Here is a 12,216-nt window from a genome sequence, read left to right as displayed (position 1 = left end):
TATACTATAGGAAAAATGAGGGGTATAAAGATTAATAAGGCAGATAATAACCAAAAATAAGATGGGGTCACATGAGTCTTGGGTGACTGCCATTGATTATCTATCTATCTATCTATCTATCTATCTATCTATCAGTCCATCTATCTATCTATCATCTATCTATATGTGTGTATGTATGTGTGTGTGTTACAACATAATAGATTAAGAAAATGTTTTCTTACTAAGCTGTCTCTTTAGAGCACCCTTAATCTCATTATTCCTGAGGCTGTAGATGATGGGGTTCAACATGGGGATAACCACCATGTAGAACACAGACACTACCTTATTCTGGTCAGTGGAGTAACTAGACTTTGGCATCACATAAATAAATGTAACAGTTCCATAGAACAGAGTGACTGCAGTGAGGTGGGAGGTGCAGGTGGAGAAGGCCTTGTGGTGGCCTTCAGTGGAGCTCATCTTCAAGATGGTGATGAGGATATAGGTGTAGGAAATGGCTATGACAAACACTGTGATGATAATAACTGAGGCAGAAAAAATTGAAGTAACAACTACAGAGACACTAATATCAGAACAGGATAGTTCCACCAAAGGAGCAAAATCACAGTAAAAGTGATTGATTCTATTTGGTCCACAAAAGAGAAAAGAAAAAAAAGAAACCATGGAAAGGAAGCATTAAGAAACCCTCCTATATAAGATCCTAAAACCAACTGGATACAGGTTTGTGTGGACATTTTGATGGAATAAAGCAGTGGGTTGCATATGGCTACAAAACGATCATAAGCCATGGTGGCCAGAAGGAAACATTCAACTGTCCCAAAGAAAGCAGCTGATCCAAATTGTATTGAACATCCAGTGTAGGATATGGTGTTTTTCTCTGCCAGGAAGTTGAAAAGCATATTGGGTGTGACAGAAGATGAATATCCCATGTCAACTGATGCCAAGTGGCTAAGGAAAAAGTACATGGGGTGATGGAGCTGGGAAGAGACTCTGATGAGAAGGATGGTGCTGAAGTTCCCAGACAGAGTCACCAGGTAGATGGACAGAATGATGGTGAAGAGAATGACTCTAAGGACTGGGTCATCAGTTAAACCCAATAAAATGAACTCTGTCACTTTAGTGTGGTTCCAATCCTCCAGGAAAGCCATGGGCAGTGTAACTGTTGCCAGATCAAGGCTGTAATGGATACAGTACAAGAAAGTATTTATAAACAGTTCACTTGATTTCATTTAATACATTCACAAAGAACATTAGAAGCTAATATATATTATTCAAAAATTTTATCAAAATGGTTATTTTCCGAAGTGTTTTCACTGTTTGTGTGAAATAAGACCTTTAAAATTGTTTAAGCAGAAGCCTTAGAAATATGTAATAAATAATATTTACCCATTGTTTACATTCATTTGCAATAAAACATACTTAATTATCATTAAAGCTGTAGATTTAAAATCATCAGACTTTGCCTGGTGAGACAGCTTTTCACATAAAGGTTCTCCCTATAAATTCTGACTCTTGACAGACTGAGTTCGATTGCTGGTACTAATATGATGGGAGGTGAGAAACAACTTCTGAATGTTGTTCTTTGGCATGTACACATGGTATGTTTCCTGCATCATTTTCTTCACATAAATGAACAGATAAATATACAAGTCTTAATAACATAGATTTATTATAAGTGTGACAAAGAATTAAAATGCAAAAGCATAGAATTCTTTAAGGAATACTTAACTCTTTGTTAAGTTTTATTGAATGCTTTCTACATTACCAGTACAGGATTTAAAAATTTGTATGTTTCTATTTTCCATTTCCATAATCCATTAATATATGTTACTGTTTTTATTTTGAAAGAAAAGTCAGTTTTAAGTTAAGTAGCATACATAAAAAGTGACAGAATTATGGGGCTGAAGAAATGGTTCAGTGATTAAGAATCCATTTTGACTTGTAGAGAACCTGGGTTTTATATTTTCAGCACTCATACAGTTTCTCATAGAAGTTTGCTATTCCAGTTATGGGGAACCAATACACTATTTTGATCTTCAAATGCACTAGTCATGCATTGCATGTATTTTCATATGTGTAAATGTAGAAGATAAACATAAACACAAATTAAAATATCAAGTCTTTAAAAAGAGAATTTTATATACAAAAGACAGGCTTAGTCTGTTCTTAATAGTAACCACACTCCAAATGAAAGGTGTCAATGCACTTGAGAATACATAGAAATTAGGGAGATATAACATAGTAACATTTCAGCTTTCCCACATTAACACATTGAGAGGCTCTATGTTGGTGAAACTGATCACAAGTCTATCATTTCTCTAAGTAAGGTCATGTCTTGAATTAATTTTTAAAAAAAGATAAATTTTTTTGTTAGAACTGAGAAGCTGAAGAGAGATCACACTAAATAACAAATGCAACTTTCTATTGTAATCTCATTAAATATTTAAATGATTCTAAGTAGATCATCACTCTTTAAAGAAATTTGAAATAATAAATTTATTATTATATATAATATGAATATTTAACGCATTATGATGCACTTTTCATCAAGAAACATTTCTTTCCCAATGTCCCAGTATTTTGTATATTGTAATTTGATGTATTAAATTCACATAATTTTCAACAGAACACACTGCTCAATATATATCTAGAATAAAACATAGGTTCAATAGGTTTAGAAGGTTCACCTAACAAAGGGCAGATCTCTCTCATCTACCAAATTCTATATTTACATTTCCATTTTTCCACAGTGATACCTGTTATGTTAGAGTATTCAGTCTGTACACAAAGTATGACTTTGCACATGATATTCCCTATATGTAAGCCACCAAAATATTTCAGTTAGTGCACATTTTAGCTTTTTGGATGAATGCTATGTGTGTACACACTTGAAGGTCATGTTGTTTTCTGATCCTACTAAGGAATGAGTAAACAAAAGTGTTTGAAAACTTACTTTTATGCTTGATCATTTTGGATAATTTGCCTATGAAATATGTGATTCTATAAGACTGGTTGTTTTGTTCTTTTACAGAATTGCTTGAATCCATGTGACTTGTTTCTCTACCATAATTCATAAATCTCAAAACTTAATGTTAAAATGTGTAAATATCAAAACTTACCTCTTCAATCAAGCATTCATTGTGAAGTAATAAGCTTAAAGTTATTATAATTTTATAGCTGCAAAGCTGTCTCCATTGTCATCATTTGTTTCTGAAAATAAGTCCCCACATAGGCACTGGATTCCAGTGTGAATTTAAAGCACCAGGGATCATTATCTTATTCCCAGTGAGTACTAAAGTATTCATTTTACACAACCAGAACTAATTTTCAATGAATTTCTTAATCTTAAGTAATGTCTTGTTTTCCTCTTTAGGTGAGTCTTGGTCTACTTTTACTTGCTAAGTTTTGGATGTACATTATAACAAATTATCTTAGGTAGAATGAACTTCTTGTTTATTTTTTGTTTCTTTAATTAAGGTGTACCAGTTTTTTATTATATTAGTTGTTGATATAACACACATCTATTAACAACTATTAGGTATTTTGATGAATATAGAGAACCATGAGATTCCAAAGTTGAATAATTATTTGAGACATTCACAACTTTTATAGGAAAGTGTATAAAAATTTCTACCTAGAAAATAGTATATCGAAAGAGGTATGGACATTTTTTTAAGAATTACTAATTCACAATTTATACCTCAAACATGTGACAGCTGGTCTCAGATTTCATGCTATGAAGGTGGATGGAAGGCACAGTGATCCTCCACAGTTAGATCACCTTTTCCATACCTCCATTAAGTTCTATATTGTACCCTTGATATCACCTGACAAAAGTGCTTGAACAAAGAACATCAGTCAATTTTGACTGACGTTTTTCCTGACCCTGTTGTCAGAGAAGAGGCAGAGGCATAGTCCTCACCAAAAAATTCCTGGTCCACAAGCCTGGAGTTTAGATTGGTGAAAGACTAGAAAGTTACTGTTTCAAAAATATTAGAAAGTCAGGAACAACAGTGACATTATCTTCTGATCTTCATATGCACACTATGACATGCAGTCACCTGAACTCACATGAACTCAGACATACATCATACATTCACACATAACACATACACAAACACAGACACATACATGAATGCAGGCATGCACACACACACACACACACACACACACACACACACACACGGTCACCTTTTGCAAATGAAAGTTAAGAGAGGCTGAATTTATACTACTTTATGAATGTATTCTTGGGTCATGTCAGGGTTAGTATAAATTCATAATTCAGGTCAGATTGGATAGTAGGATGTATGTTTTATATGACTGACTCCAATGAGGTTTCTCAGCCACATATGGGGGAATTGTTCCTTCATTCTTTTTGCTCTAAAATATGTGTTGAATATTTGTTATAGTTATAGGAACTAGATAAACACTGAAGATAGCTTAATAAAAGTGAAACTTGTAGGAAATTTAGATGTCAGTGAAGTCACTAGACCATATATGCACATATTAAATACAGAATATGGCAAATGGTATAAAGAAACATTTCTGAGATTGAATTGATATTTTATTCAGAAGCCCCAGATACCATGCCATCCCAGAACCAAGACTGACTGCATCATCATGATTTTTTTTTCCATCGGGGCTTTATTTTTTTTATTGATATATTTTTATTTACATTTCAAATGATTTCCCCTTTTCTGGGTCCCCGCTCCCCACAAGTACCATAAGCCCTCTTCCCTCCCCCTGTTCCTCCATCTACCCCTTCCTGCTTCCCTGTTCTGGAATTCCCCTGTACTCTTGCACTGAGTCTTTCCAGAACCAGGGGCCACTCCTTCATTCTTTTTGGACATCATTTAATTTGTGGATTACGTCTTGGGTATTCAAAGTTTCTAGACTATAGCAGCCCTATTTGTAGTAGCCAGAAGCTGGAAAGAACCTAGGTGTCCTTCAACGGAGGAATGGATAAAAAAAAAATGTGGTATATTTACACAATGGAGTACTATTCAGCCCTTAGAAACAATGGATTCATGAAATTCTTAGACAAATGGATGGATCTGGAGAACATCATACTAAGTGAGGTAACCCAGTCTTAAAAGATAAATCATGGTATGCACTCAACCATCATGATATTAAAGTCAAGATCAGACATGTTGATTCTCATTAAGCAGTCCCTTTGATTCGATGTCATGTAAAGTATAGAAGCAAGTCTTCTGCTCCAACTCTCCTAACAGTTGCCTTTGAGACTGATGTGAAGCTGCACCTACTGCCTTATTTATCATTAATTTCATATTTTAGGTCACATTTCCCAGTATATTTTGATTTTAATTAAAATATAATTATGCCACTTCCCTTTCTTTCATTTCTTCCCTCCTCCCTCCACTCCCTTCTACTCCTTCTCAAGATGATGATCTTTTTCTTCAATTTTTCTTATTAGGTATATTTTAGTTAGTAAATATATAAACATAACCTCTGCAGTTTGCTTAAGGTTTCTTCTGTGTATATGACTTCAATGTTGACCATTTTGCATTTGATAATTAATTAGAGAGCTCATTTTTGGAAGTGATTTATTCTGCCTCTAGCAACACATTGTTCAACACCTGGGAAGTCGTACCTGATATTAGCAATCTATCTGGGTATCCTGGGTAAGTGAAGGTTATCATCTCCTACTATATGAGGTTATGAACCTCCTACTGACACTTTACTAGATCAACATAACGTAATTCCTAACAGCATTTTAAAGTGTATCTTTGTACCAACAAATAGGTGAAGCTGTCATTCCATATCAAAGAACATTATCTTTGTAACATAAGACTATCACAGAAAACCACAACTGATTAAAATACAGAGATCAAATTATTGTAGAGCACCTAGCTCAAATATCTATAACACACATGCTCTGAAGGCTAGATGAACATCTTGAAAGAGGGAATAGAAATATTATAAGAAACAAAGGATTAAGTCATCTGTACATATATGTCTTCTGGAAATTTAGAGAATATGTACTCATAATACCAACTCAAAAATATCAGTTTAGATAAGACCTGAACAATGATAATATCAATAGTAGTACAAAGTACAAAGGAGAATCTCAAGCAGTCCCACTTATAACCATTATTTTAAATTAAATCTTGACGGTTTCATATATGGATAAGCTACTCATATTATTTCTACCCCACACTTCCACCACTTCCTCATTTTACCTCCCAATTCCCTCTCAAATTTCTAACTTCTAAATTATTGTTTTACACACACACACACACACACACACACACACACACACACTGCTGAGTTCATTTAGTTCAGCTAATAAGTATATGTAATTAAGGAAGGATGTAGGAGACTACATACTTCTCATGAGCTTGTCCCTGGACAAGACTGATTCTCCTGCTTTAGTAGCCCATTAATTGCCTAAAGTTCTTCAACTAGGTCTAGGGCCTGTGCTGTCATGTCAACTGTTACTGACATTGTTCAGTTCTAGTTTCTTATGTCAAACTGTTGAGATTTCACAGGTGTCATTTTCTTATTATGTCTAGAAGACACCAAGCATCCTTGTCTTCTGGCTCTTATATTCTGTTGTCCCCTCTTATGTGATGTTCATTGAGAATTAGGTGTAGCAGTTAAATTGAAGATATATTAATTGGGAATTAACACTGTATGTCCAGCTACTCTCTGAATTTTAAGCAGTTATTTTTTTGTCCAAGGAAGCTTCATTGATATCTTGTGGGGATGCTGTAATTATTGGAGAATATAACAAAATCATCTTGGTCACAGACATATTGTTGTATGACTTTTAGGTAATAATGACAATATATCTATTCATCCAAAATATGGCACTGACAAGTGACCAAAGAAACTATTTCATCCCTGCATTACTCAATGAGTTTTTTGACTTGACTTACATGAGTATTGGTGTGAAGTTGATTACAGGAGCTTGGCTGAATGAAAGCTCCAATACTGAACTTCCACCCCAGCATACAGAATGACTCATGAAAGCTCAACTCTTGTTATTTCTTATATATCTTGCACATAGTTTGCCCAGCCAGTCTTCTCCCTCATGGAAATAATACTGCCTGTAAAATTTTGGGAAAGGGTCTTATGGATCTTGGTTTTTGAACTTCCTGAGCCTTATCATTTTGTATACACCACCAGCTTTGAATTATTGTATTATTTCCCAGGTCTTAAGAACTTTTGTTCCCCCTAAATGGTATAGTTCCATTGGGAAGAAATAACTACACAACATTCCAACACTCCTTCTAGAGTTCACATTTTGTATGTCCCTTGTGGAATATTCTCTGAGGCTGAAGTTAGTGATATTGATGGAAGTGTTTCTCTAAAACCATCCAGTGACCATACGTTGAAAAAGCCTTAATCATACCATGAAACCTTTTTTTTTTTGAGCAATCCTACTTATATATTAGTTGTAAAAATTTACCAAGACTATGCTTTTCAACTGTTGTATAGTACAGAAAACCATTCTACTAATCCTTTCTGATAAAACTTTGTATGGTCGATTCCATTAAATTCAAACCTATTTCCTATTGATATAATTTGTTTGTGACTGTGATAGACTTAAATGTATACAAAATTACTATTTATTATTAGCACAATAAATATGCATCAACTTTAAACACTTAAAGGTTATTTACAGAAAAGGTGATTCTCTTTATTCAGTCTACTTAAACACAGATTTGATAAACAGCAAGTAAATGTCTAAGCATTTGCCCATCTACTTAGGGAAGAAGTTGTCACTAGGAAGATGCAGACTATGGAGGTTATCCACATATGAGTAGATCAGAGGTGTATAGATGACTAAGCCATTATTGGCCATAGAAGCCAGCATGAAGCTCCTAGATGAACCAAATGTCACTACAGAACACAGTTGATATATACAGCCAGACACAAAGATAAATGTGAGAAAGACCTTCAGCATGATGGGTGTGACTGATAAGGAGTACCCAATGTTTACAAATGCCAAATGGCTGAGGAAGTAGCCCATGAAGTTGTGGAGATGAGGGTTGCTTCTGATTAGCATGATTATGCTCACATTGCCTATTAAAGTGTCTGAGTAAATTGCTAGAAACATGACAAATGAAATGTAGCAGCCTCTGATAACACCAAAAGAAACAACTGTTATAATCGTGTTGTTTCTTGGTCTCATCTGTGACAGGAATACTGCCTCTGGGCAGGGGGCATAATCCAGTCAGCTATTACACTGGAATAGAGTATTGTCACCTACTGTGTTCACAGCTGCTGTATAATGCAAATGACAGAAATAAAGATACTGTATATAAATTTCAGGGAGAATGTTTTCATGTACAACCTCCCTTAAATGTTAAACTGATAAGTATCAATTGATGCATGGACAGTAATCATTAGTGCTCTTTTAAAAAATTTTGTAAGACATGATTTGTGCCTCATGATGCTAGTTTACATTTGAATGATGAATAAAAAATGTGAAACAGAATTAAATGTTTTTTTTTTCACAAATTCATTGTCAGAAACAATACACACAAGCACTTACAGTTAGAGTGACAGACAGGCACAGACATATGCATACACATACACATCCCACACATGTCTTCAAACCATGTGCTCCATTATCTACAACATTATATTTTTCATTTTGTTAAAAAATAATGAGTTTATGTTCACTGCACGAAGTCATCAGTTTCATGACAGTTTTATTCAAGTATTTTATCCACTTTGACCATATTCCCCTCCATTACCCTCACCACATCTTTAATCTTCTACACATTAACACCCTTTCTCTTCCTAATTATTCCACCATTTAAATCTATGTCATATACATAAATATGTATAAATCTTACTACCTCTAATAATAGCATATATATACCACATTTTTTTGCATCCATTCATCTGTTGAGGGATACCTGGGTTCTTTCCAGCTTCTGGCTATTATAAATAGGGCTGCTATAAACATAGTGGAGCATGTATCTGGTGTAGGATACCTGTGGCTATTGTGAAGTGTGTCATTTGGAGTTGAGCTTAGTACAAGGAGACAAGGATGATCAATTCGCTATTCCTTAATATCTCTTAACATCAATGGACTCAGTTATCCAATAAAAAGACATAGACTAACAAACTGGATAAGGAAACAGGACCCTATACATGGGCATCTCTCTCTTTAAGTTGGGAAAGTTTTCTTCTATAATTTTGTTGAAGATATTTGCTGGCCCTTTCAGTTGTAAATCTTCACTCTCATCTATACCTATAATCTTTAGGTTTGGTCTCCTCATTGTGTCCTGGATTTCCTGGATGTTCTGGGATACAAGCTTTTTGCATTTTGCATTTTCTTTGACAGTTGAGTCAATGGTTTCTATGGTATCTTCGGCATCTGAGATTCTTTCTTCCATCTCTTGTATTCTGTTGTTGATACATAAATGCATGCATATGTGCATATGTACATATTCTATATATGTTCCACATATATATCCCATATGGAATATGTTCATTTTCTTTTTTTAGATTTGTTTTTTTTTTTCAAGACAGGGCTTCTCTGTAGCCCTGGCTGTCCTGGAACTCACTCTGTTGACCAGGCTGGCCTCAAACTCAGAAATCCACCTGCCTCTGTCTCCCAGAGTACTGGGATTACAGGCGTGTGCCACCACCACCCAACTGGAATATGTTCATGAAATTGCATAACTGGTCAATTTAAAATCCATTGGGTAGATGAACAATGTGAATATACTATCAGGAGTTGATGCTACAGTTTGGAGTCCAACAGCATGCTAGAGGCAGAAGAGGCTCTAATTCTCAAAGCTTTTAGCTGATCCCCCCAAAATGTTCACACTGAGAGATATTGTGCCATATTCAATGAATAGTAGCTGCTAATTACCACTCCGTATTATTCAAAGCTTACTTGCATTGCTATTGTATTAAACATCTGAACACTGCATTGTGTCAAGTAGACATATTAAATTAGCCATTTTATTGGAATGATTTATCATGAAGGAATTCAACATAAAATAGAGACACTGGCAATGAAAAGTAGATCAATATTGCTCTCAATTCTATAAACTTTCTGAAAAAAAGTAGAAACACAAAATGGGGACATAGAAAATATTTTTATGCTCCTAAATAAAGGAACTGATTCAACAGTTAGGGTTCCAAGTATAAGGAAATAAGTTAGGAGAAAAATATAAATAAAATGATATTCACTGTCATAGAGAGACTAGTAAGGACAGAGGAGAAATTGAATATGGCTTTTAGGTAGAAGCATATAGACTATACCACTATCATATTTAAATTCCACTATCACAGGTAAAAACAGAATGTTTCCTAGGGCAACACATTGTACTGTATCATTTCATTGCCCTCATATGGGACACCCTTCCCACAAGCAACCAGTGTTGGCACAAGAGGACTAGAAGATAATCTAGTCATAGGACTGGATCTAGTACTTATGAGTGTGAAAGACCCAATCGAATAGATGATTCTACCACAAAAATCTCCACTAATTTTACTGTCTTATCTGTTGTAATTTTATCACTTAGTGTACTCGTTTTTGCTTATAGTTGCTATAGGATTATATACTTAAGGGTAGTTGCTATAGAAAATAGGCTGAGGCTTTAAAAAACATACAGTCAATAGTTTCTACATACCATAAAACCATTTTAAAATATGATTACAATTAAAAATGTTTTTTATCATACATTTTTGTGTAGAAAAAGTTTGGTTATACTTGATATTTATTAAATATAACTTACTATGCACATGACTTACTTTGCAATGTACAAATATTCACTCTGTATATTACTACCAAACTTCCACTTTTTAAAAATATGTGTGAAAACATGTACTTCAACCAAAATTCCCAGTTGCCTTTTAATATTATTCATTTTATATATCACTGCTATACAAAGTGTGGCAAAGTAATGGATTGTCAGACATCTTAAGAAGACATTTTTTTACCAAGATATTTCTTCAGAGCATCCTTAATCTCATTACTCCTGAGGCTGTAGATAAGTGGGTTCAACATAGGGATCACCACCATATAGAACACAGACACCACCTTGTTCTGGTCTGTGGAGTATCTGGAATTTGGCATCACATAAATGAATGTGATTGTTCCATAGAACAGAGTGACTGCAGTGAGGAGAGAAGTGCAGGTGGAGAAAGCCTTGTGGCGACCCTCGGCAGAGTGCATCTTCAGGACTGTGATGAGGATGTAGGTGTAAGAAATGGCTATGACAGACACTGTCATCATAATAACTGAGCCAGAAAAAAATGACGTTACAATTTCAGAGACATTGACATCAGAGCAAGAGAGCTCCACCAAAGGAGCAAAATCACAGTAAAAGTGATTGATTTTATTTGGTCCACAGAAGAGAAAAGACAAGAAGAATAAGGTGAAGGACGAGGCATTAACAAAACCCCCTATATAAGATCCTACAATCAATTGAATACAGACCTGTGTGGACATTTTTGTTGAATAAAGCAGTGGGTTGCAGATTGCCATAAACCGATCATAAGCCATGGTAGCCAGAATGAAGCATTCAATTGTACCAAAAAATGCAGCTAAGCTGAGCTGGATGGCACACCCAAGATAGGAGATGGTACTTTTCTCTACCAGGAAGTTGAAAAGCATATTGGGTGTGACAGAAGATGAGTAACCTATGTCAACAGAAGCTAAGTGACTAAGAAAAAAGTACATGGGTTGATGGAGCTGAGAAGAGACTCTGATGAGAAGGATTGTGCTGAGGTTTCCAGACACAGACACCAGGTAGATGCAAAGGATGATGGTAAAGAGGATGACTCTAAGGACCGGGTCATCTGTTAAGCCCAATAAAATGAATTCTGTCACTGCACTGTGGTTCCCATCCTCTTGGAAAGCCATGGAGCAATGTAGTTTCTGCCAGACGAAGGCTATGAATGAGACATACAGGAATGGAATTTATGAATATGAGGCTGCCTTTCCACTTACATATAGATAGAAGCTATCACAAACAATATGTCATTCAAAATATGCAATTGATTTATTACATTAGACTCTCAGTGTTTGCATATTTATATGTATGGATTCTTTTTAAAACTTCAAAATAAAATGCTGGATATTTCTTTCAAATAATACCATTTAATTTACATTTATGTATATAATAAAGTGTACCTATAAATTCAAAAGTAAAAGTGTGGTACTTATAAAAAATAAGCAGTTATGTGTACAAAAATTTACAATTGTAAAATTATATAATGAAGTAT

General features: G+C 34.8%; 2 protein-coding genes across 2 annotated transcripts; both read right to left on the bottom strand.

Annotated features, from left to right (window-relative positions):
- Positions 1-201: 201 nt before the first annotated feature.
- On the bottom strand, positions 202-1,145 carry LOC127679684 (olfactory receptor 492-like). The gene is given in 2 exon segments (XM_052175379.1): positions 202-662; positions 665-1,145. Coding segments are annotated over 2 exon segments (942 nt in total).
- A 9,764-nt stretch (positions 1,146-10,909) lies between these two features.
- On the bottom strand, positions 10,910-11,854 carry LOC127679668 (olfactory receptor 493-like). The gene has a single exon (XM_052175378.1). It carries the CDS (start codon positions 11,852-11,854, stop codon positions 10,910-10,912), a length of 945 nt encoding a protein of 314 aa, XP_052031338.1.
- Between the last annotated feature and the right edge of the window lie 362 nt (positions 11,855-12,216).

The sequence above is a fragment of the Apodemus sylvaticus genome, chromosome 1 (assembly GCF_947179515.1).
Source record: "Apodemus sylvaticus chromosome 1, mApoSyl1.1, whole genome shotgun sequence".
Lineage (NCBI taxonomy): Eukaryota > Metazoa > Chordata > Mammalia > Rodentia > Muridae > Apodemus > Apodemus sylvaticus.
Note: the sequence above shows the minus strand (reverse complement) of the source record. Positions and strands in the feature narration are given on the sequence as shown.